At 45.5% G+C, this 26,503-nt stretch overlaps 1 protein-coding gene across 2 annotated transcripts in view; it reads right to left on the bottom strand.

Annotated features, from left to right (window-relative positions):
• LAMB1 (laminin subunit beta 1) overlaps positions 1–12,803 on the bottom strand; it is a 68,154-nt gene extending 55,351 nt beyond the window's left edge. Inside the window, exons 1-5 of one of the 2 annotated variants that reach the window (XM_032873393.1) lie at positions 12,733–12,803; positions 11,785–11,913; positions 10,519–10,694; positions 7,919–8,054; positions 4,608–4,681 (exon numbers count right to left, since the gene is read on the bottom strand). In XM_032873393.1, coding sequence (XP_032729284.1) covers positions 4,608–4,681; positions 7,919–8,054; positions 10,519–10,694; positions 11,785–11,821 — 423 coding nt within the window. In that variant the 5' untranslated portion in view covers positions 11,822–11,913; positions 12,733–12,803. Of the gene's footprint in view, positions 1–4,607; positions 4,682–7,918; positions 8,055–10,518; positions 10,695–11,784; positions 11,914–12,050; positions 12,167–12,732 lie in introns of those variants that run through there. The other variant, XM_032873391.1, reaches the window with a different exon arrangement.
• Between the last annotated feature and the right edge of the window lie 13,700 nt (positions 12,804–26,503).

A 26,503-nucleotide genomic window follows, 5' to 3' on the forward strand; every position in this document is an offset into this window, starting at 1 on the left:
CAACTGAGGAAAAAAGATGAAGGTCTTAACTCAAGCATGACAGTATGGTCAGACAGAAAGGATGCAATTGCTCTGAAAACTTAGAGAATTTAGTAAAGTATATTGAATCACACTTGGTGATCTGTTAGGTTTCAGTGGAAAGGGAGGGAAGGAAAGAAACAGGGGCACCTGAGCTTGGAGAGAGAGAGAGAGAGAGAGAGAGAGAGAGAGAGAGTGTGTGTGTGTGTGTGTGTGTGTGTGTGTGTGTGACTGTGCTAATAGCAAAGCCCAGAAGAGAAGGCAGGCTTTTGGTTTTGGACTAGTTACACGTGAGGCATCCACAAGGGGACACCCAGTGGACAACCGGAAACAGCAGTCTGGCACCCAGCTGCGCCAACAGAGCTTGAACCATGGATTTGGAAATCACTGTTGGCATACGTATTTGAAACCCCCAAAGGTATGACTTTCCCCCGAAAAGCAAAAGGCAAGATAAAAGAGCCAAAGTCATTGTTCCAGAAAAGGCATCAGCACAGGGCTAGCCAAAGCAGGAAAGAGTGGTGCCAGGCAACTGAATTACATCATTGCTTAACCTCCTGTTATGGGCCAAATGGTGTCCTCCCCAAATTCTTATGTTGAAGACCTAACCCTTTGTCCCTCAGGATGTGCTGTATCTGGGTAATTAAAGTAGAATGAGGTCTTACAGTGGGCCCTAATCCCACGCGACTGGCATTCTTTATAAGCAGGATCAATTAGGATACAGACATGTCCAAGGGAAGACCAAGGGAAGAGAGAAGAAAAACCACCATCTCCAAGCCAAGGAAAGAAAGAAGTCGCAGGAGAAGCCAACTCTGTCTACACTTTGATCTTGCCCATAAAGCCTCCACAGCTGTGAGACAAGACACTTCCGGGGTTTAAGCCGCCTTATGGAGGCCCCAGGAAACTAACACACCCTCAAAACACACTCTTCTTACACATGGGAAATGGCGGCTCAGACACGTTCATGGACTTGCCAGCTAGAGGCAGAGCTTAGATTCAAATCCAGGCTGAATGAGGCCCAAACCCATCTTTCTGCCTCACTGGCTGATGGCATCACAGCAGACCAAGTGGATGTCATGGAGGATGGGATACAAAGGCCAGATTCCTGGAAACTGAGGCAGGATGGAGATTTGGGGGGGTGGAAAGAAGAGATGAGGCACATGGCACATTCCACTGTGGGGAAACGAGGGCCGAGGAGCCAGCCCAGCAAACAGAAGCTGAAAAGACCTTCCCTTCTGAATTAAAACCAATGCTTGGGAGAAATCTGGGTGACCACTAATGGGGAGACCAGTCCATTCCCAGACCTCCTTCTGCCTTCCTTAATTATCCTGACGGTCTTTTGCATGGATCAAAGGAGACAAGGGTAAGAAAACGGAAGGTCATATTTTGACAGATTGACTTACTCACTTACTAGTTGCTTGGGTTTTTACTTTTTTACCTGTTCAGGAATATAAGAAAATGGTACTTTATTAAATTCAAGAGTACATGACGAAGGAGTTTAAATTAAGGGGGGAAAACCCCAATAACTACCTCAGCCAAGACCAACTCCCCATGAGGCCTGCCTCCTGGGTGATGGCATCTGGGGACAGACCAGCCTGATGTCTCTGGGTCAGAAGGGAGCAGAGAGGAAACGCCATACAGCCAGTGCTGGCTGTGATTCTTTCTCCCTTCTTTCTGGAAGCTTCTGAGTCCCTAAGGGTCATTGACAGAGCGATCCGATTTCCTGTGGACTCAGGAGGCTGCTGGAACCCAGGAAAACACTGGCATGTTCAGAATGGAGGCCCTTCCACACTCTTCGCTCATTCATCAACCTGCTCAGGGCTCACACTGCGGTGCGGCTACCTCTGAATTTCTATTCCATGAAAGAGCTACGATTTTGGCAACATCTGGCTATGGACCCAAGCCCACTGTGTATACGTTACAAGAGTTTTGCTGGCTCACAAAACCCAACCCAAAACCCAATCCACTTAGCAAGCAGCTCTCTCCACGGCAAACACGTGTTCCTCACCACCACCTGCTACCGTCCTCACTCCTATCACCCTATTGCCAGGCTCCTGCTTACTCAGCTTGGACATCCAAGAGATCTTGGCTTCATCCTTCTCCTTGCCCTCCTTCTGTTGTTCTGCTTCTCATTCTTCTCCAACTCATGGCTGAATCTTTGATTCCAAAAGGGCCCCATCGAGGACCCCCATGGTAGTTGGTGAGGAGGATTCCCAAGGGTAGTAGCAGCAGAGAGGAACAGTACGGCAACAAGGGGAGGTGTGTGATTTGAAAAAGCTTTTCTGGTAATACTTCCAGGATGCCCTGGATGGCAGGGGCGACTCCCTCCTATGTGAAAGTCAGGCCCGTCTCTGCATGAACCCCAGCAGTCTTCTAGGTGAGCCCCCCCATCAGCACAGACCTCAACAAGGGCCTCCCCATGAGCCCTCGGTGCTCACTGTCCCAGGCCCTCCTCTGCCTCCTCTCTGGCCACCTTCCTTAAATAGTCTCCTCTCCCTGTCAATGGCTCCCTGTCTCCTCTATGGCACACACTCCTCTGCCAGGAGTCCTGGTCCTTCTGACTGTCATATTCCTTCCCTCGCCCCCTCACGGCCCGAGCTCCAGGCAAATCTACGCCCAACGAACCCCGCCCGAACTGTCCACCACCAGCACTTTGCTCTCAGACACTGTCCCCTGCCAAGAACGCCTTTTCTTCCACCTCCTCCCACTGAGATCCTGCTCACCCTTCCTGGCCCGGGTCAAATGCAGTCCCGACCTCTCTTCATGAAGCTTTCTTCCTTAGCCCAGGCTACGAGGAATCTCGCCCTCCTCCATGCTCAGAACGTATATTCTCTGAACTTCTGCTGAGCGCTTAGCACCCTCCGTGACATAAGTTATTTGCCAGTCTATGCCCCCCCCCACCCTAGTAGGGTGGGAAGGTCCTGCAGAAAAGCAACCATGAGATCTTTAAAATCTCCCGCAGGGCCTTGGGCACTTTCTTACAAACAGAAGATGGCTGAATTCCTTGACCCGCTTATCCAAGCATCCGAATATATAAAATGATCGCATTCCCATTAGAGGCCAGGTAGCAAGACAATGTCTACTCCTGCAGCGGAGGGCTAGGTCACACAACGCCCCAGTGCGGGGGTTCTCACTCCTCCCACTCTTCCTTCCAAAGAGGAAGCCGAGGCCGCAGCCGCATGTGCCAGAAAGGGGCAGGGTGGGGATCTACGCCCAAGCCTGTCCAACCCCATACATGTTGCTTGTCACACGGGAGCTGGAACCTGCAGGGGGCGTCCTCTCTCACCCACTGCAGCCTGTTTGCCTGCACCCACTCCTCACATCTCTGTTGGGTCACCGCCTGTTTGACCCTCCGCACTTGCGCGGTTTCATCCCTGGCCCACCGTACTCAGCTGAATGGGTATTTAATGACAGAACATGTACCCCAAGGACCTCTGGGTATACGCAAACTCAGAACGAACCACAGAGGCACAGATGCCCTTTCCGAAGTAAAAGATAGGGCCATCGACGTGAATAATGCTAATTCTGTCTATTTTAGACATGAAGGTAAACATCTTTGGGCATGGCCGAGTTTTACTTCTAATGACCAAGCTGGGCTTGGCCGCGGTTAATGAAGGGAGGAGGCACGGTGTTGATTTGCTTGGTGAAAGCCCCCACCTCCCCCTGTATCAAGTGTCACAGTGGAAACCTTCCTGTCCAGCAGCAACAGCACCTCTGAGGGCCCGTGGGGCGGGGATGGCAGTGGATGAGGGGCTCAGGCCTGGGAACTAGCAGTCCACCATCCCTCCCAGTTGTGGTCTGACTTTCATGCCCTTCCATGCTCCTCGGCCTCCCGAGACTTCCACGGCTACCCACACGTCCGGTCACTCCCTCCCCAGCACCTCTCTTCCTAACCTGAGACGGTGCCGCTCAGGCCCTCCACCAAAAACTAGCCAAAGTGGTTTTAATCTGAGAAGTGGGAGGTAAATTATGGGTTTTATGTGCATCAACGTGTACTTTAAGTCATGAGTAGTCTGTCATTTCCAGGCAGCTGCTTATGAAGAAACAAAGGGACTTTGTCCAGAGAAATTCCCCAGCCCCGGAGTCATTTTACATCTCTAAAAGAAAAAGGATGAGAAAATCCACATTTAAGAAGGCATACGCATTTCTTAAGGAACTGCAGAACTGTTCCCACAAATTTTGCAAGCCCTTGAAAACTAAAGATAAAACACTTCCTTTTCAGTTACCAAGCTCAGCATTAAAACATCAACACAAGGGATCAAGGATTTACTCTCCAGATGTTTTATTGTGGTTTGGGAGAGAGTCAAAGCTGCCTCTCTCCATGGGGAAATAAAAAGAGATCTAATTAAAAGTTTACAGTTGAATTACCTTAGAATAGAGGCTCGCTCTCTCCTGCTTGCCACGAAGATAGAGTATTTGTTGAACATAGTAATTTGTGCCCATCTTAAAAAGCTGCTCAATGATCCCAATTTATGGCAACAATAATATTTAAGTTCCCATTTAGGCCGACTCTCAACGGAGAGCCATACCGAAAAGGGAATTACACGGCGCCTCTCCACGTGTCATTTGTGAAAAAGTGACGAATTCCTTACCTTGAAAGTCATTATGAGATGAGTAAAGTGGAATTCTGCTTCCAAATCCAGTTGGATCGTTACATTTTCCACACCTATAGGAGATTTTTTGGAAATACAAAAAGGAAATAGTAAACAGGGACATCTGTGAACAGCTGGGACTGTTGTCTTAAATTCTCTTTATGCCCCTCACAGAAATCCTCCTTGCATTCTATCTGAAAGTGAAGCTGCAGATAGGAAAACTGCCTTGGCATAGGAGGTAAAGCACAGATCAGAAGGCTTTCCCATTTCTCCACAAACGGTTCCAGAGCTCGACACATTGAATCTGCTGAGCGGAATAAGACATCCGGCAGATTGCCTCTAGTTGCTGTCAAGAAAGGCAGCTTTTGCTTAGGAGAAAGTAAAACATCTCCCCCGTCCTCTAAGCCAAGAGGCTCTCAAGGGGAAGGAGGGGGGTCACTTCCTGTGCACAGTAGGGGTTCAGCTTGCAGCTTAAAGCAGGGGACCTAAGCCTCCTCCAGGCCAAACACAAATATTCCTTTTTTTAATGCAGCAGCAAAGAAAATAAATAAGAGTCTACCATGCATATTAGTTATGCTCCCATTCAGAAAGACCTATCCCCGACGGGGAAGCCTTTGGATGCATCACCACAACGGAAAAACAACGCCAGAGACAGAGTCCCTCACATAAATACACCGGCCCAGAACAAATACTAACATCTTCCCTTTCGGGGGAAGCCTGAACAAACAAACCAGCCTTCACGCAATGCCCGCAATGCCCCGAAGGTGGGTCAGTCCCACGGAAACGCACTAAAAAGGCCACTGGAATTCCAGAGATGGAAAGTACCTCCCTCCTCCTCACCAATACCTCCAGCCCTCCAGGCTGCCTCTTTGCTAAAGGAGACCTTTCCCTCTTTGCTGGGTTGGAGAGATTAGGCTTCAGGGGGTCCATCTTCTATAGCAAAGGAAGTCTTAAAGGCAGGAAGACAGGAATGTGTCAGAATGAATCATGTCACAGGCTGGTGTATTTTCAGGAAATCAGTAGGACTTTTGAAATAAACTCTCCCACTGGAAAACCGCCAAGCCAATTGTGGGGGGTGGGGGGGTGGTCACTGAAACGGATATGAGTTAGTTGGAATGTTAAAGAAAAACATTATAATCACACTAACCAACCTTATCTAAAAATTTTAAAAAGCCATATTATAAACCGACTCTGGACATTTCGGAGTGGAAGGTGAGCTCAGCCCCCATGTGTCTCTTCTCTCCCAGGCTTTTAAAAAGCTGCAGTGTTTGTTCAAAATGAAGAGATAACAAAATAACGTAAAGTGCAAACAAGCCTAGGACCCTTTCTGTAACATAAGAACATATGCTGCATTGGGCGCTCTAAAAACACATTCTGTTTTAGATTTAGAACCTGATAACGCATTGCAGTTTTTTTAATAAGGGAAGAAAAATCCACAGAGAGAGAGAAAAAAAAAAAAGGCGATTCTTTCAAAGTGTGTTTGATTTCTGTCAGACCTAGGGGTAGATTCCCCTGGAAGGGTTCTGAAAAGTAGCTGTGCCCTCCAAGCCCATTTCAATGCCTGAACACCAATAATTTAAGGCCGCCACCTAAAGCTCCACTTGGACGAAACCCACAGAAAATGGATAAAATCACATCCATAAAGAACATCTTTAATAATGAGAACACCAAGGAGAGGGCAGGGGCAGGAACAACCAGTCTGACTTTCTGAAGACTAGGCTTCAGCTAACCTCACTGAGTCTCTCGGGACAGAGAACACAAGCCCCTCTCCTTGAAAATCCGTCTTTCTGGCCTTTGGCCTCTTGCCCCACAATTTCAAAGTGGCAGAAATTGATGAACTCCTAAAGCAACCAAGAAAAACCCTCCCCTCCCCCAGCACTATAGCACATGATGAACAATTTTACTATCTATCAACTTGATACGAAAGTTGAGGTGTCCTTCTAGTTGTCCTTTCATGTCACTGGAAGAATGTGGGCAGTCGGGACATGCTCCTGTTGTTTGGAAGCGGCGCTGTGCTCTTTCAGAAGTCCTCCGTGACTAGAGTACAGACTTACAGAAACTTTTCTATCACATTCAACTATCAACCAAGATAACCTCCTGTAAGAACTGGTAAGGCTCTAATGGACAGACACACTTTTTGAGGATGAGACTGTCTCAAACTGGTAACCAACGCAGTCCCAAGGCTGACCAATGAATAATCAATCAACTCTCCCCAGAAACCAAGAGTCTTCTGAAAAGCAAGGATAATTTCATTGTCAATGACAAGGAAGTCCAGTAAGGGAGTTCCTCTTTATAGAATGTTACATGACAGCAAGCCTCCAAAAACTTCCCAGGGATAGGGCATATGTAAGAGAGAGATCTAGTCGAATCCATGCTCTCTATGGTCAAACCTAGGTTTACAGCTTTGAGATCCAGAATTCTCATAATTTTTTGGAAGATCTAATGGTACATTGTTTTTGAGGAGACACAATAACTCTACCTTTATTTCCCAAAGTTCAGCATTCAAGTTTGACACAGATGCAAAACTAATGGGGGATTAGTTTCCCAGTAAAGTAACATCAAATTTGATGAATTTACTAAACCCAAACCCGGGGCGCCTGGGTGGCTCAGTGGGTTAAGTCTCTGCCTTCAGCTCAGGTCATGATCTCAGGGTCCTAGAATCGAGCCCCACATTGGGCTTTCTGCTCAGCAGGGAGCCTGCTTCCCCCCCTCTCTCTGCCTGCCTCTCTGCCTATTTGTGATCTTTTTCTCTGGGCCAAATAAATTAAATACATTAAAAAAAATTAAACCCAAACCCCAAGGCAAAGAAAGGAAAAAGGAGCTGGCTTCACATACTCACTAGAGAAATTGAGTGGGGGTCATATCTAGGCTGACAGAGTCATTGAAAAATTAAGACCTAGTGCTGATTCACAGTACTATTACTGAATTTTCTTAGAGGGAAGGACGCTGATGGTAGGGGGGCTGCTTTTGCCCTTTCCTTTGGGGTTGATCAAAATGAAAGAGGCCATATTTTATGGCAGATTTAGGGCTGTACAGGGCCTTCCACATCCCAAACAGATACAGCCGCCCCCATAAAGACTCCCCTCAGGATGAGGGCTACGAAATACTCCTTTGGTCTAGCATCAAAGACTTCTTTCTTACAGAAAGTGCATACTTGAGGAAGAAAGATCAGATTTTACCAAGAAAAGTTAGTGCTAGGCAGTAAATCTGCCAAAGGCCATAATTATAGGGCAGATAAACCAATCAAGATTACAAATACCCAGGAGCCTGTAAACTCCTTCCAGGTGACCAATCACACACCAAGCACATACCATTTTCGGATTGCCACCAAATCTTAAGGCGGTTTGGAGCAAATGTAGTGACCACATTTTCAATGAGATGACTGTCAGGATTGAGGGTCTCGTGATAAGGATCTTGTGAATTGCAGATGAAGCATTTTTTGTCCTCCTGAAAGGAAAGTCAGTTTCATGAGTCTAGGAAGCAATCACACACACACACACAAAATGCACACACACCAAAAATTAAGCCCACAATACAGAAATCAAGCCGACTTGCTTCAAGAAAAATGAATGTCTCAAAATTACTTACATGACACATAATATGCCTTTTGCTTTTTAACTTATGGGGTATGCATTACTGCTGAAAATTTCCTCCACGCTTGTAAATTCAAGGTCAAAAGTAAAAGGTGGCATTGTTTCCACAAGCTATTAATTTAATCAAAATGAAATTTCTAGGCATAAGCCTTCATCTCAATGAATAGCTAGAGAAGCTTACTCTTCCAGTAAAATGCAGAAGAGGTATTAGAGAATTTTTGCTGACATAAAGCAAACTGAAAAATGAAAGGGGAAAAAAAAATTCATTTGGCCTGTTTTTCTAAAACCTACATAAGACAGAGGCCAAGTATTATGCAGATGAATTTAAGAAGCTTTGGGAAATACAGAACCCGTTTTCTCAGCTTCTGCTCTGCCCAAGAATTAATGGTGGCAACTTAATCAATGGTGGCAGCTTGCAGACTAACCTAGAAACCGCTTGGAATATTTGGGAAGTGGGGACGAGGCTGTGGTGCTTTGTTAAGAGCACTATACAATGAGACCCACTCAAAGAATGCCAACACGGACCTTCGTGAAGCTGAGAATGGCATCGGTAAAGATCCACAAATACCGAACAACACTGAAGCAGGGATAATACTCTGATAAGGACAGTATCGACGAATTGTACTTTTATGTTTGTCCTTATTTAGTTATTAGTTATCCCCTTCCTCCCGAAAGGATTAGGGACGAGCAAAAGGTACTAAGAAAAAGCCAGAGAACAGAAGTCAGGAATTCAATGGGACCCTGGACAAAATACTTAAGATTCCTGCCTCAGTTTTCAGACCCATTAAATGTTTGAGAGAAGTGCACACCCAGGCCCTTTCTTTAGAATCTGATATCTGTAAAGAGCACTCCACACTTTCACGGCTGATCCCATAATCCAGAGAGTTTGCCTTGACTTGGCTTTGAAGACAATTCAATTCTCATTCTGGTCAAAGCCAGATTCAGAATCTGGTGATTCATTTACAGGATGTCCTCGCCTCCGAGGTAAATGTTAACACAATATTTTAGGTAAGATTTACATGCTAATATTAGAAAAGGTAACATCGACTGCCTTCATTAACCTGTAGTCAAGGAAACTAATACTGGAGAACAATTACCAGAACTCAAAAAAACGTTTAATTATAGCCACCCTTCTAATCAGGAGGAAGCAGTCTAGACATCTCTGTGTAAACCTGGAAGCAAAGGAGCAGAATCCACTTTACCGCATTCCTCTGGTTTAATTTCTCCAGTCTCCAGAATGGGCTCTCTCCTGGCTTTATAAAAGTGGCTCCATTTTAAGGTCTCTGCGGTGCAAACCACACAACATGGACCTCCTCCCAAAGGGCAGGTATCCAGGCAGGTGGAGGGACCAAAACTGGAGCAGCTGGCTCTGGCACTTGCAAGCAGGTAAGACTAGCTGCCTTTTGCTTGCTTTAGATGTCAGAAATAACAGTCTTCTTTAAAAAAAAAATTAAGCAAAAGGCTTCTGGTTCTAGGTAGTTAATTTTGGGACGCCTGGGTGGCTCAGTCAGTTAAGTGTCTGCCTTCAGCTCAGGTCATGATCTTGGGGTCTTGGGCCCCTGCATGGGGCTCTTTGCTCACCTGGGAGCTTGCTTCTCTGTCTACCACTACCCCCTGCTTGTCCTCTCTCTCTCTCTCTGACAAATAAAATCTTTTAAAAATAATATAGTTTTGACTTTGTAAAAATGTGACCTTTGAAATCTAAGATCCTGGCCCCGTTGTTAGAAGGCACCCAGAAATTTCATTTGGGTCCTTCTCTGTCAGAGTACCATGGCAACCAGGAAATTCTGAAGAAGTATCTAATGGAGGTAGATGGGGAACAACACCACAGGAAAGAAAATCAGGGTCAGTGATTGGAATGACCTTGCAAGGTATCCGTCAGTGCTGCCGTACCCTTTATCCAAGAGAAACGGGAAAAACCCAAGATCACTACCCAGTATAAGAAAAAGAGGATACACTATGTTTTACACACATTCTAAGGAGGACAGATTTAAAATAACCACGAAACCTTAAGCACTCGGGACTTTTCGAAGGCTTGGGGTCAGGATCCGGGGCAGGGACCCGGTCGCCTGCAGCCCTGCCTTTCCATGCTGATTGCGCCCGCAGTGGAGGCGGCAGGAAATGTTTGGCGGATACAACTGTGCAAACGGAGATGGAGCAAAAAAGGGTGAGCAACCAGTCTAATCCCGGGACTCCCCGACTGGCCGCGCTTCCTATCTGGATAGCTGGCAGGAAGTGGAGTCCCCAGGGCCTGGCTCCTGGGTCTCTAGACCGGAGGAGGCGCGCGCAGAGCCGGGAGCTGGGATCTCCGCCCTCACCTGGAGGTGGCTGACAATACAGTACGGCTCAGGCTTGTGCAGCCCGCACGTCGAGGTCACGGAGAGCTTCTGTGCTCGGCCGATGAGAAGGTCACCCGTGGCGGGGTAGCAGCTGCCCTCCGCGCAGCCATAGCTGAATTCGGGTTCTTGAGCGCGCACTTTGGCTCCGCACAGGGCTGTGGAAAAGGGCAGGCGACCCGGGAGGTGGGGGAGTGGGTAGGACACAAGCAGGGAGTGCGCGCAAGCGAAAGGTACAAGAAGGGGCGGGAACAGAGTAGGTTCAAAAGAAAGCAGAATGCACAGAAAAAAGCACAATGGAAAGATGAGCGAGGAGGAGGCCGGGACGTGGAGAGGGTTCGGAAAGAGACACGGTATCACGTTGGTCCGGCAGCCCAGAATATCATTCCCGGGAGACCGAGAGACACTCAAGCCCACCCAGATCTGCCTTGGAGGAAGCAGCTCCAGCCACAAAAGGTAGACGTGCAGACCAGCCACTTCGATGTGCCTGTGCCTGGACCTAAGCGCAGGCAGGCGAGCGGCCAAACATCCATGCGCGCGCCGGTAGGGGGGTGAGGGTATGAACCTCCGTGCACGCGGCAGCCTGTGCATCCTCAGTGTGAAACCGTGTGTGCGTGCACGTGGAAATGTGTAAGTGTGCGTGCGTGCACCCTCGGAGATCCCGGGCGCTTCTTTGGGGGGCGCTTTCCCAAGGAAGGGGTGAGTGGACAAGTCCCTGCGGCTTTGGAGTGCCTTCAACGCTTCGTCATTCCAGGGAAGTACCCGGTCCAGCTGTTTCTGGCGCCATCCGGGGGCAAACAGCGATGGTTAATTGAAGCCACATGGCTCCAATCTGTTCCCAGGACTAAGCCTGCGCTCCGCTCGTACGCTTCGCCGGGAAATGGGCTCCAGGGGAGCCCTAGGCGACAAGCTCCCAGCCTATCCCAGGAAGCCTGTCCCCTCCCCCACCCCCCGCAGTGGAGAGACCCACCGTCAACCCGCCGAAGGTGCAAAGCCCAGAGCAGGGGCCGCGGATCTCCAGTTCTGGTCACAGAACCCCCGGGTTGCGGGTCCGCGGCGATCCTCGCGCGCAGTCCTCAGCCGCCACCGAGGGCGCTGGCGTTTAATCCCGGGGCACGATTCCCACCCCAGTCCCTCTCCGATCGTCCAGGCGCCCTCGAAGCAGGGTCAAACGCCTTCGGGGTCTTCTTCCCCACCCACGCCTCCTCTCCCCACCCCCTCCCCCCACCACCATGTCCGCGGAATTACCTAAGAAACTGAAAGCGAACACCTGGAGCAGCCCCATGGCCAGTCCCTGCAGCCGAGGGGACAGCCCCTGCGGAGGAGTGGAGAACGCACCCGCCGAGCCGCCTGCCCTTTTCCCCCTCGTCTTCCTTTCTGGAGAAGTAGAGGGGAAAAAAAGCAAATGTTCAGAGAGAAGAGAGGGGCCCTTCCATTTCCTGCCGCTCTCACGGAAGCGGGGAGTCCGAGGGTCGGGAGGGGAGAAAATCGCGCAGCCACTTTGTCCTCCTCACCCGGGCTGTGCGAGCACTCTCCCCGCCGCCGGCAGCCCCGAGCCCAAAGAAGGGAATTAGAAAGTTTAGCCTTGGGAGGAACCGGGGGAGGCGCCTCCGCTCATGCGCACACGGAGAGCAGGGGCTGAGGGGGCGGGCGGCCACCGCCGGGCGAGGAGGGGGTGAAGTCCGGGTCCCACCCTCCCGGGGCGCCTCTTTTGTTTTAAGGCCGCGCCTGCGGTCGCCGCGGGCTCCGGGCTGTCCCGGGTGCGCGGCGCGCGGCGGGCGGGGGGCGGGGGGCGGGCAGCGTCTGGGCTGGTGGCGGAGGTAGGTGTGGGGATCGCTGCGCGAGGGGGGCCCGGCGGGACCTACCGCGCGCTCGGGCGTTTACATTTGCAACGAGTGAGTCACGAAAGGGTACCCGGGGCCACAGACTCCCCGCCCGAGGGAGAAGGCAGGTTAACCCTTTAGAAAGAGGGTCGACCTGTCAGGTTTGTGGCCCGGAGACAAGGAATCGGCATCCCTGAGCTTGGGCTCGACGCGGCATCTCCAAGGTCTCCACGCGAAGCCGGGAAAACTGCTGCTCACTGGGCTCCCCGGGCGCGCACGTGTATTTATTCCGGACCCGCCTTTAGTCCCTGCCACCCAGGTGGCCACGGCATCGAATTACCCACTTAATTGTTTTTAAAAATCTACTTCTTACCTACTTCCAGGCGATGGCTCTAATTCAGGTAATTTTTCGAATGACACCATTGTTGGTGAGGCTTTTTCCCATGTCACCGTGACAGAGTTGGCTCAGCCACGAATGAGACACACTTCGCCATCTCCGCAAAGCGCCACCTCGGCGATTCTAGAGAGGAGCTCCATGGTATACAGATGTGGGGGTGGAGGGGGGCGGGGGAGGGCTCCTAATGGCACTGTGTGCGACCTGTCTGGTTAGATCAGGGGTGAACAGAAGCTCACCCACCTTCTGGGAGTTGGGGAGGGAAGAGAGGGGGCCGGCGGAACGCCACCCTTCCACGAACCAGTCCAATTCTGCTGCCTTGGCGCAGCGGATGGAGTCAAAGCTGGCGTTTTCCGCAAAAGTGCCCTGCACGGGGTGGGGGGGGAGGCGGGGGGGGGAGTCCCAGCAGTTGCTAGCCCAGACAGGAGATTTTGCTTGTTTTTAATTATCCCAGGGGGAAGGGTTTAAGTGGCTCGTTGGTCAGCTTTTAACTGAGCTGCAATGAAATCGGGCCCAGGGAAAGTTTAATCATTAGACCGCAAAGTAAAGCTGCTTTATGGGTTTATAAACTTCCTTTCTGCTGCGGGAGTCAGGAGCCTCAGGTCTTGGTGATGCATTAATTATTCACTAAATCAGCACTTGCCCTGCGGTAGCCTTCTGATCGGTTCGCACACCCCCCCAGATGCCCAGGATCCTTGGTGCTGGCTGGGCAGCCCTGAAAAACAGAGAAAGCAGATGCCCTTGTGATGGCCATGGAGGGTCTTCAGAGCTTAATTTAAAAAAATTTCAGAGGAAAATGCTTTTCCCCTCGTTGAGCTCTAATACCCTGGGCCAATGTTGCTTATTAGTTTTTCATCCATAGACATGGCAAGCATCCTTCAATTCTGCCTCTTTCATGAGACTGGCTTCTGCTTTGGCAGCTGCGGAGCCCTCCCTGCTACTCACCAGTGGTATTTGTCCCTGGTCAGTTCTTCTCATAGACTGTAAAGAGTTACCTTCAGCACTGTTCTAAAGCCTCGAACCCTGACCATCTCACCCTCAGGAGTAAACTTAACATTACTGAGAAAGTTAAGTGATTTGTTGAGGGTTTTTTGTTTTTTTTTTTTAACTCATTTGTGCAGGGACTAATGTATAGAATACACATTCACCCTCTGACCATTCCATCTGTGAATTTGTCTGTCTCCATTCCCCATTCCAGAATGTACTTTTGTCTTGGAAGTTTGTGCCCACCTCTGACCTCCTAAGGACAAGGCTCTCACATGTAAACCCACTCGATTTCCCGTCCTAACAAACCAAAAAATCTTTCTCTGTTCTCAACACTCTCAACTCCTTTCCTTCTTTTGACTTTCCTAGCCCCGGTACTTGAAAAGATCGTCTGCTCTCATTTCTGTTTCCTTTTCGTTGCTCCTTCATTCCATTATAATAGGACCTCCATCTTCACTACTGGTTTCAGTGATTACCATGGACCCTCTTACTGCCAAGTGCAATGGCCCTTGTCCCTACTGGGTCTCTGTGGCTTATCTCACATTCCCTTCTTGAGACTTTTCCTTCACTTTCAGGACACAATTCCAAAATTTTCCCATAGGACTCTAACGCCCCCTCTCCCGTTTCTCTTTCCTTTAAACATTGATGCTCCCAAAGCTTCCATCTCCAGCTTCTTTTCCCTCTGAACTCTCTCATCCAAGCCCAACCTCTCCACCACCTTAGGCTTGGTACTCCCTACATCTGTAACTAGTTTGTACCGTGCATGAAATTTACATCCAATTTCTAACAACCTATTAAATAGCTCTACTTTGATGGCCCATAAGTACATGTGTTGTAAAAGTGACCCCTCCCCACCCATCCCTCTTAGAACAAAATTTGTTCTTCTGTTTCTAATTTCTACTATTGGCATGGTGATCCACCTCTGAGCTCAGGACAAGCCTGGGAACAAACCTTGCTATAGGATTTGCAGAGGGCAGTGCAGAATGAAAATGAGCATGTGGGCCCTTTGTTCAAAAATTAATGGTTTCACGATGTTGACAGAGCATTAAACCAAGCCCGGGACCCTTCTGAGACTCTACAGATCCCACATCCTTAAAGGCAGTCCAGCCTGGGACTCGTGTTGACTATTTCCCTCCCCTTACCTTTCCCTGTCACTAGCTCCTCTCCTTTCTACTTCACTAGCAACTAGCCACCATGTTCCCATTGTCCCAGTAACATCACCCTGCCTCAGTTCAGTCTGTCCTCATGTCCGGTCTGAACCCCTGCAGGAACCACCCCCCCCACCCCTAGCTGCCATGTCTATTCCAAACTCTCCCTTTCTCCTTGTCCAACCCTCCCTATCACCACCAGAAGGATTTCTGAGGCACACCTTGGATTAAGTCATTCTCTTGTTCCAAAGGCTTCAATGGTTTCCCTCTGCCCATATGAGCTTCTTGAAGTTGCCTGTAGAGGACACACTTTATACTTCTGCCCTCTGCTCCATGGACCCCCACTGAACTCATCAGCTTAGTGAACTACCATGCATCTTTAAAGCTTCCACTTAAACAGAGTTCCTCTCTTCCCTCTCTCCACCCCCAACTCTGTCCACCAGCACCTCGTAAAAGCCTGTTTCAGCGTAAATGACATAATGCTGTAACTATTTGTTTATGCCCTTATCTCCAATAGACAGTAAGACAAGGCCAAGTATTGTGTAACACTGATTTATGCATAAACATTGCCTAATGTGACAGGGGCACATTGTAGGTGCTCAATAAATGTTTCTTGAATGCAACTAAATAAAAACTAGTCTCCATGTTCTGAACACTTCTTTAAGTCTTAAATGTCCACTTTCTACCTGAAGTGTATTTCTATTCAAGTAGGAAAAAAAAATATCACCAGACTTGAGATCAGTTTAGGAATACTTCCAAATTTCACTCATGAACAAATTCTCCCTCTCTGTCCTATTTCATAGGATTTCCTCTGGTTTCTGAAGATGTTACAAATTTAGGAAGAACGAATCACTTTTTTTAGCGGAGCTTGTCGAAGCTTTACTCCTGCTGACACGACCCTTCCTTTCTTATCCGTTCCACATGTGTCCTCACCTGGACTGACCTGCTTCAGCATAAGACAGTCTTTACTAGAAAATTCTGCAGCATTTGAATGGCAGATGGGACTGCAAATTGTTGGCTGTTCTGTCTCAAAGACCATGTAACAGTTGTCTTTCTGAGGCATTATTTGTTTGAAGGCAAAAAACCAACCTGCTTTCAAGGTCACATTCATAGCCTTAGAATGCCACTTATGAATGTTATTTTAAATCCTGGATTGACATAAAACAAGGATGGCACATTCTAGACTTTGAACTTTAGGTTCTAAAACCTGGCTGTTTATGTAATATTGTTCTCATGAACAATACTAGATTTTGAAAAATCAGATTTAAGTGTACTTTGTGAGATTCTGAAGTGAGCTAAAAAAAGAATGTTCAATGACCAGGAAAATTCAGAACAAATGTCACAGAGCACTTTCTGCATGTCCCTTTTATAATATGTGGGACAGGAATTTATAATTTTGTGTCAAATGCCCGTTGTGCTTAGGAACTCTTTGAGGGCAGGCACTGTATTTTATTGGAATTTAGATTTTCCTCCAGTGACAGAGTTTTTGGTGTACAGAATACCCTCAAAATCTGCTTGCTGGATATGTACTAAAAATTGAATAATCCTTTCTTAGAACCATTAAAGGAGCACATAGGGGTGCTGTCACCTTCTAGAATAGGGAAGGCCTGAATCAAGCAGGGAGTCATGGCATTTTCACTTCCAGACCATGCAACAGAAACTGCTGTTTGGGCTTATGGTAACATCCTTTTGTCTGGTAACAGCACCCAGAGTTTTTTGAGGGGACTAGTCCCTTGACACCATCAGCCCACCTAATTTGGATGGGACCAATCCCTCCACGGGCTCCAGGCTAATAATTCAGGGCATTTCTATCTTCTTCTTCCCAGTATTTGGTTCAAGGATGGGTATACAACTCAAATTTTCCAGTTAGACAACTTCTGGCGGTTTTTTGGTGGGAGAGAAAAATCTCTTTCTCCCTGGACTTAGAATCATATGGATGGAACTGGTGGAGACCACTTGAGACCAGGGCTAACCACAGAGGAAGTTAGAATGGAGGGAAGCAACAGGGCAGATCCTTAAGGACCATCTTGGAATATCTTGATCCAGCTATGCCTGAAGCCAGCAGACATTACCCAAGCCAAGACAATTTCGTGGCTATGTAGCATGAGAGTTATAAACCTTTGTTGTTTGTGGTTTGAGATTGGGTGGTGGGGAGGGAGTGTTGGTGAGCAACCTGACCTAGTTTACCACGATGATTCAAGCAAGTCTTTATCATTACTGTCTTAAAAACAGTCACCTATTCTTAAATATGTCAAAATAGGTCACAAATGAGGACCCAAGTCTGTATTTGAACGTTTTAAAATGGTCATTAAGGAGATATAAAGGGGTCGCATCCATGCTCTTCATAGACTTTCTGAAAGGCTGCTTACCCACTGAACTTTACCTCCCGCAAAGGTGGCAAGATCCCACTGGAGGTAGGGTGACACTTTGTACCCATCTATGCCTGTGAATTCCAAGCCTCTTTAAAAATGTCTTATCTATATTTAACAGGAATGCCATAGAAACAGTTTAATTAGGACACATTTTCAGCTCACTGTTTATTCTTTGTTTATGGATTTTAGCATCTGGTTGCTAACCCAGAGCTTTAAAATTGAATAGGGGGGCACCTCGGTGGCTCAGTCCTTAAGCATCTGCCTTCAGCCCAGCCATGATCCTGGAGCCCTGCTCAGCGGGAAGCCTGCTCCTCCCTCACCCAGTCTCCCTGCCTGTGTTCCCTCTCCCTATCTCTGTCAAATAAATAAAATATATTTTTTACAATTAAAAATAAAAATAAAATAAAATTGAATAAGAGAGAGATTAATGATTGAGGTAAAGCTCAAGAGCCTTAGCAAAGCTCTTAAATTTTTTCTCATTTAATTAGATTCATAGCAGGATTAACTTAAATGTAGTCAATTAAACATTTTAAGATTTGATTACTTGTCATGATCTAGTTTCATTTTTTTGGCATATCCTATCTTTACCTTCGTTCATGACTGCCCTACTGAGAGGGGTGTAGCATAAGAATGTAAAAAACACAAATTCTTGCCAGTTCACATATAATAAAATTTAAGACCTTTAAAAGTAAGAGTTTTTGTCTCCCTGGTCAGCTTTTTGCAGCTATGATAGTTACCGTCACAAACGTCTATAGAACTGGAAGTTTAAGAGAAATCATGACAACTATTTACTTTAGAAATATTTTTAAAAATTTTATATGAGCTATGTACTTGGACAAAATACATTGGCATCTAAAATTTGAGGTCTGCTTTTTGTTTTAAAACTGTTGCTTGAAAATCACCAATCTGATTAACTATCTGATAGTTAAGTTTTAGAAAAATTTTTAATTAAATTCTGTTCACCTTTTATAGCAATCTACCTAAAATTGTACTTTTAAAGATTATTTTGAAAATTTTATTTCAGTTGATGGTATTACTTCCCTTGACTTTGTAAGGATGCTGAAATTCAGTAATAGCCAGAGGAGGAGAAAAGGACTTTCTATATTCTAATATTTTAACTCTTTAACTCTTCCTTTATTCTTTTTAATTCCAGATTCTGTCTTTCTCCATTTAAAATGCCTAGTTCAAACCACAATGAGATACCACCTCACACCAGTCAGAATGGCTAAAATTAACAAGTCAGGAAATGACAGATGCTGGCAAGGATGCAGAGAAAGGGGAACCCTCCTACACTGTAGGTGGGAGTGCAAGCTGGTGCAGCCACTCTGTAAAACAGTATGGAGGTCCCTCAAAAAGTTGAAAATAGAGCTACCCTACGACCCAGCAATCGCACTACTGGGTATTTACCCTGAAGATACAAACGTAGTGATCCGAAGGGGCACGTGCATCTGAATGTTTATAGCAGCAATGTCCACAATAGCCAAACTATGGAAAGAACCTAGATGTCCATCAACAAATGAATGGATAAAGAAGATGTGGTGTATATATACACAACGGAATACTATGCAGCCATCAAAAAATGAAATCTTGCCATTTTTGATGACATGGATGGAACTAGAGGGTATTATGCTTAGCGAAATAAGTCAGTTGGAGAAAGACAACTATCATATGATCTCCCTGATATGAGGAAGTGGAGATGCAATGTGGGGGTTTGGGGGGTAGGAAAAGAATAAATGAAAAGATGGGATCAGGAGGCAGACAAACCATGAGAGACTCAATCTCACAAAACAGACTGAGGGTTGCTGAGGGGAGGGGGGTAGGGAGAGGGTGGTTGGGTTATGGACATTGGGGAGGGTATGTACTATGGTGAGTGCTGTGAAGTGTATAAACCTGGCAATTCACAGACCTGTGCCCCTGAGGCTAATAATACATTATGTGTTTATTAAAAAATTAAAAAATTATTAAAAATAAAAATAAAATGCCTAGTTCAGTTCCCAGAGAGTCCCAGAAGTCCTCACCACTTTCCCTCATGAGTTCCCAGTCCCATGCCCGGTGCATGGTAGGTCCTTCAGAAATGCTTATGAATGAATGAAAAAGCATTTATTGGGGGGACCTAAGTTTCTTAGCTGTTTAAGTGTCAGGCTCTTGCTTTTGGCTCAGGTCATGATCTTAGGGTTGTGAGATCAAGTCTCATGTCCAGCTCCATGCTGGACATGGAGCCTGCTTAAGATTCTATCTTTCCCTCTCTCCCTCCCTATCTCCTTCTCCCCACCCAGCTTTCACCCATGTGCTTGCTCTCTCTAAAATAAATAAATCTTAAAAAAAAAAAAAAAAAAGCATTGGGGCACCTGGGTGGCTCAGTTGTTAAGCATCTGCCTTTGGCTCTGGTCATGATCTCAGGGTCCTGGGATTGAGCCCCACATCGGGCTCCCTGCTCAGTGGGAAGTCTGCTTCTCCCTCTCCCACTTCCCCTACTTGTATTCCCTCTCTTACTCTCTCTCTCTCTCTTTCTCTGTCAAATAAATAAATAAATGCTTTAAAAAAAAAAAAAGCATTTATTTAACCTCTGTTTTGACTGTAGTACGGTTCAGGGAATATCTTTGTACCAGGGCTTGAAATGCCCTGGTACAAAGGTACTCTTGCTGCAAACCTAGCTCCCAGTTTTGAGTTATTCTTACCAAGGTTGATCCAGGACACTAGGTTGAGTTAGCAAGTTGAACACTCCACTACTCCTCATGGCTAGTCCTGGAGTAGCTCCTAATTTCCCGTCCAGTATTTTTACCCTGGGTAGATGCAGTCTTTGACATGAACTCCTTTCAGAAGTGATAAGAAGGCTGGTTAAAAGGCACGCCCTCTCTGATAGCCACAGTCCTGCCTCATCGTTCCCAACTGCAGGGCCTTCTAGAAGCATTAACTCTACAACCTCAGCCCCTCTACAAGAATAAGCCTGCTCTTCTGTTGTGTCTGGTGCTGCCACAGCTGGGGATCAGATCTGGAAAGGGCAGCCCACCCGGAGGCGAGCGGCTGCATTTTTAATCACATCACAAAGAAGTCAGGTGCTATTTCACATATTGGGCTGTTTTCCAGACAAAAAAGTCGTAGGATGTGTTTGCCCTTTCCAAGATGGCTAATGGAATGTTGCTATTAACCTCTCTGACTAAATGAGGTCTCGGGGACCCTCTCTGGAAAGCATGGTCTATGGAGCCCGCGATTCTGACATGTGCTCAGGACTCTAATCGAAATGCTGACCATTGGTTAGTGTGGACTTGGACTTTGGCCGCTCCAGTCATCTAAGTAATTAGTACCCTAGGCCTTAGCAGCTACCTCTCTCTCTCATCCTTTATCATTTCTTGAGTGTTTTTTATGTGCCAGTCACGGCTATGTGCTAATGGTATATGTTCTACACTGTGAGACAGCCAGGGCAGTCTTGACATGGACAAACTATTGGTAAGAAGACACACAAGTGTTGAAGTCGAAGATGAAGGAGGAACATTACAATGCCCTATTTCTATAAACACATATACACATGCATACAGGAATAGGCAATGATAAAGTTCTAGAAAGAGGCAGAGCAAACAGATGATAGTGGATGCTTTCGAGGAAGGGATAGGGATGATGTTTGGGATGGGGATTAAATGAGGTTTTAATTTTTTTTAATGACAGTCTATTTGTCTATAACCAGTGTAATTAAACAATAACAAAAGATTATAACCCCAAATTTTTTTTTTGTTTTTAGGTATCAATGTTTGTTATACTTTGAATAAAGCATATGATAAATGTTGGCCATGTCTGGGTTTTTACCTTAAAATACAAATTCAAAGAGGTAGAAAATTAAAATTATTTCTAGTCACCAATGAATTTCCTAAATGACATGACAGGGCTCCTTAATGTCATCTCTGAGACAAGGACAAAGACCAGGTGTCTTAGCACACTCTATTGGCTCTTAGAAATCTGGCCCCTATGTAATTACTCTCACGTCTATGTTCCCAGCTGTCAGCCTCCACTCCCACCAAGCTCTTGCCTGCACACACTCACTGTTCTCAAAACCTAAACCCTGGTTTTTGGCTCATCCAGTTCCTTCTGCCTGGAATGCCTTCTCACTCTTCATTCTTCTCTGCCAAGACAGCCTCTACTTACCTTCACATGTGGAACCTTCTCAATTCCACGGCCCAGGTAGAATACTTGGACATACACCAACCAAAAGAGACCTTTCTAGATTATTCTAGACCAGCTATGCCACACATGAGGCCAGGCACGTCGTCTCTCACGCTCACTGCCATACCCCTACCACCAGCACAGAACACACCTTTGGTATACAATGAATGCCCACCAAACAGATTGTTAGAAGAGTGTATTTTCTGTGTTTGCTCAATTTCAAGTGCTTTAAGAGCAACCTAATTTCCCCAGCACTGAGCAAAGAGCTCATCAGATATTTATTGAGTGCGTTCATTCAATAAATGCCTGGAACTATGCCCATTGTGCTTTCTGGGGAGAAATATTCACAGGTAATTCTTCAGCCAGGGTGAGTCATACCCAATATACATTAGTACTATGTATATATAGCACGTGACATTTATTCCATGGGAAATATAAGTGAGGAGTTTTCTGTGAAGTATTATGGAGAATATGTAATGTTAACTCACCACAAACTTGCTCAGCCATGCTCTACAGCATGCTGTGGAGAGTGTAGGGCGATGATGAGATCATGGTAAGTCAAGGTCCCCGAGTCTTCCCGTGTCATCTGTCATGAGGTTCGTGAGGGCACTAACGTAGCTAATTCCTTTGAAGGTAACTGTGTGTCTTTCTGGAGGGCAAACTGAAATATTAAAATTTAAATTACACATAACTTTGTGGGAAAATATGCCAAATTAGGCAGATAAAGAGGTTTACACTATTGTTTTTAAACAAGAGAGAAACTGGAAATGACTGATCCCCAATTGATGGCCACTTCGGTTAAGTAATTATGCTAGACCCCTGTAATGGAATGCTAGACAGTTGCCTAAAAAGGTGGGGGCCTTTTTTTAGGATATGACTGGGGGAAAGTAGGCTCTAGTCATGAAAAAAAAATGTAGATGTATGTTACATTTCTTGAGGGATTAAAAAAGGAGAACACCCAGGAATTGCCTGCATATAACCCCAAATATTAAATCATCGTTTCCCCTTATATTTTTTTGCATAATGAACATGTAATAGCCCCTGTTCTAAAAATTTTTTTAATTAAGCTAGTTTCCTGTGATTGCATTCTCCAAAGTGACCTTTTATGTTCAGAAATGAAGTCACTTTAATAAACTCTGTAACTTATATGGAAGTATTGCAATGTTCACACCCCTGCAAAGAGTGTCTTCTGCCCAGTCAAAACTGAGGAAAACAGATCGGAAAAGAGATCAAGCTTGCTGATATCCCTAAAACATAAAGGTATTTCATAGAAACTTGAGTTTGAATAGAGTGGGAACTCTTGTGGTCTATTTGGGTTTGAATACAATGTTGAATAGTCATGATTAATTTTTTGTAACCACTTCCTTTGCTTTTATGTTCCAGTCAAAATATAGTCAACTGTATTCACAGTGGAAAGTTGATTTTTTTTTCTTACAAAGAAACATGTTTACAAATGTTTAAATCTATTAGAGTTAGCCCCCAATGAGGATAGAAGGAAAAATGGAATTTAAGGCGAAATTTTAGAATACACATCTCTAAATATCTACTGTGTAGAATGTATGGTGGTGGCATGAAGAGTTGGACAGAACCAGGATTTTAAAAGAAAATTGCAATTTGAAACCTATCCTATATAAATAGATTAACTTTTTAAAAAAATATTTTATTTATTTATTTGACAGAGATCACAAGTAGGCAGAGAGGCAGGCAGAGAGAGAGGAGGAAGCAGGCTCCCCGCTGAACAGAGAGCCCGATGTGGGGCTTGATCCCAGGACCCTGTGATCATGACCTGAGCCGAAGGCAGAGGCTTTAACCCACTGAGCCACCCAGGTGCTCCATAGATTAACTTTTTTACATTGGTTTGTAAGAAAGTTTAGATCACTTCCCAAATGAAAGGAATTATTCTTTTAATCCCAAATATTTGATCTTTTCCATTAGTATTTTGCTTCCCTGGATGAATTATAATTCAGTATGGCCAACACAGAGCTAAACCTGAATGTTATAAAGATTCCCCAAGTGTTTATCTTTAGATATGGGATGTTTATAGCCTTTCCAAACTTTGAGCTTCTTCCCATGGTACGAATCTCTGGAATCCTCAAACGCTAGTTTAGCTGTTAGATGTTCAGTCTCCATTTAACTTCCATTCCTATTTCTTTCTAGAAAGTTCAAGTATAGTGATGATTTTAATAGGCTCAGTTGAGAATCAAGAAAAAAAACTTGGATTAATTTCAAAATTCACTTGAACAGAGCTAATAATCTAGACAGCAGTTTGGTTATTAAACAGTCCTAGAAATTGGTTGTGTATCTTCTAGAACCTCTACACCCAATCAGGTAGTTCTTTATGTAGGAAAACGAAATAAACCTACAACTACTAAAGCAAAGGAATTTTGTTGAATACACATCTATTGTAATAAGTTTTAGATGTAACAGTTTAAATTTGGCCTACCTTGTTATTTGTTACATTGTTGCTTTGTTTTTAAGAACTACTTGGAAAGCTTTGAAGACTGAAAATAATTCTGCTGATGTGTTTGATGACAACTACATGCTCATTTAGTTGGCTACTTTTTTTTTTTTTAAGATTTTATTTATTTGACAGAGAGACACAGTGAGAGAGGGAACATGAGCGGGGGGAGTGGGAGAGGGAGAAGTGGGGTTCCCGATGAGCAGGGAGCTTGATGCAGACTCGATGGGGGGCTCGATCCAGACCCTGGGATCATGACCTGAGCAGAAGGGAGATGCTTAACAACTGAGCCACCCAGGCGCCCGATTAGTTGGCTACTCTTAAAAGACCTCCTAGTCCTACAAGATTAGACATGTTTGTTCACGAACATCAAGGATAAAGTATTTCTATTTGGTAAGCCACTTTGACCTTTGTTTTCTTTCTAGCAGAATCGCTTTCTGTGAAATCCTTCATAAGATAGGCCATTTATATAAAAATATAAGTTAGTCAATTGAAGAAAATGTTCTCCTGTATTCGATGACCATTTCATAGAGACTAAGACCAGTTAAAAGAGCAAGTGGTCTTGAAAGAAAGGGTCCAATAGAGCGAATATCATCCTGGAAGAGGTTTGCTCTCACCCCTCCCCCACCTTCTGGCATTTCTGTCAACAAGCTGTGTGACCCCCCGCTAAGGTCACCTTCATGCTCTTCTGAAAATGAAGGGAGGGGGGTAAGGGAAGTCTTTAAATCTCTTGCACTTTGGATTCCTTAAACCTCTTTCTGAAGGAGGGTCAAGACTGGGGAGAAGATCATGCTCAAAAGCTCCAGAGAGATGCCTGCAGCCAGCGTCTCTAAGGGTTTGCTCAGTTCCTTCTAGAACTTTCCAGATAGTCATTTTATAGTTTTTCCCATTAGAGGGACTATCTTCCACTGATAGAATTTTTTTTCTTAACTATGAATGCTCTGTGGGTTATTTCAAAGTCTTCCCTGCAAGGAAGTACCAGTACCAAAGATTAGATTTTAATTCTTGGTGCCACGTAAGGAGGACCAGAGGACTTTGAATATAATAAACTTCATCTGTTACCACCCAGAGAATATAAGATAAGACATAGCCAGCCCCCTATTTCCTAGACTTTGGTGTTTGTCATCAAAGAACCATGGTTGTGCATGGAACAATGTCAATATGGCTAGGAGTCAAACACTGAACCTTTAAAAAAAAATCTCATAATTCATATGAACAGGAAGAAAGCACTGTACTCAAAAATCCTGTACGTCCTGATTAATGTGTTTAGTAGAGATTGTGGTAACTTTGCTTTGCCTAACCAAGTTTGCTCAGTCGGCAGGCTGAGTCAGAGGCGGGCTGGTAGGGCAGGAGCAGCCTTCTCGAACGGCCAAAGCATTTAATGAATAAAGATTATATGTGGTTTCAAGCTATTTCCCAGTAGAGAAAAGCTAGATGCTGGTGGCTAACTACCTGTTAAGCGGAGTCGTGCTTCGTCTGCTTTATGCTGGAGGGAGAGGGGGAGGAAATGCGCACTGTCAAGGGTTTGAGGGCAGGAAACAGGAGAGAACAAACAGGGGACTGTCTTCTTGTAAAGGGCAAGCGGGAGTCTCTTTTCCTAAAAACCTGAAAAGCTTATAACAGAAAAAGCTTGTGAAAACGGTGGTTGTTGGTCACCAAAGTTGGTAGTTTTTCTGGAGCATGAGAATCAGGGCTGGCCAAGAACGTTTAGTTAGAAGCGGAAGACTTGGCGGGGGGGGGGGGGGGGGGGGGGGGGGGGGGGGGATTGGAGGCAAGGAAAGAGAAGAATGGGTGGGGGGAGGTTTGCACGCAGGAGGGTTTGATTAATCTGGTTTGTTGAATGTCTAATGACTACCGAGGAACTAAAAATTATAACTGTATTTACATAAATTTTGCATAAATCTTTTATGTAAATATATAAGCTTTCATATTTATATATAAAAATGTTTTTCACATGTGTTCTTTTTGCTTAGCCACTTAATGCAATCGCTTTCTCCTTGTAAAGCCTAATTAAATGCAAAGCAAGGTGCTCCTTCCCTTTGGCCCAGTGAGCTCTGCCTGGGAAGTGTGGCTGTTGCCTGTGGGGCCATGACCTTCCTTTGGGGGTGGCACACCCTAATTTATGGCCCCGTGGCTTGGAAAATATCAACAATCTTGTAAACAAACATCCATGGCAGAGGGAAAGAGAGTGACCAAGTGCAAAGGGAAGAACCAGATTTGAGAGGAAAGAGCAGGGAGCTTATTTTGGGGGAGTTTTTACAGCCGAGAAGTTTCCAGAGAAATGATTTTCAGTTAGCTGCTATAGGGTAGTGGTTACAGAGAGCGGAGAGAGATGGAGAAAAGGATTTCTTTTGTCCTATGCATGGATTAGATTGCCATTTGACATGGTTTCCTCTTAATATGGAGAGAAAGACTTGCATTGTTCTCAATTACACTTTTAGAGGGGCCGGCCCATATGCTGAGCTGGTTTCATGTTACAGTGGAAAACTTTTTCATTCAGGGATGGTCCCAGGACTGTCTGAATTGCAACAATTTGGAGTCGATTTATGGAACTAATATGTAAGTGAACAAATATTTAGAATGTTCCACACGGTGCTGTTTTGTAAGGAATATGGAAATGCCTGAACACGTGT

Source organism: Lontra canadensis, unplaced genomic scaffold (assembly GCF_010015895.1).
Source record: "Lontra canadensis isolate GAN:19392208 unplaced genomic scaffold, GSC_riverotter_1.0 scaffold48, whole genome shotgun sequence".
Lineage (NCBI taxonomy): Eukaryota > Metazoa > Chordata > Mammalia > Carnivora > Mustelidae > Lontra > Lontra canadensis.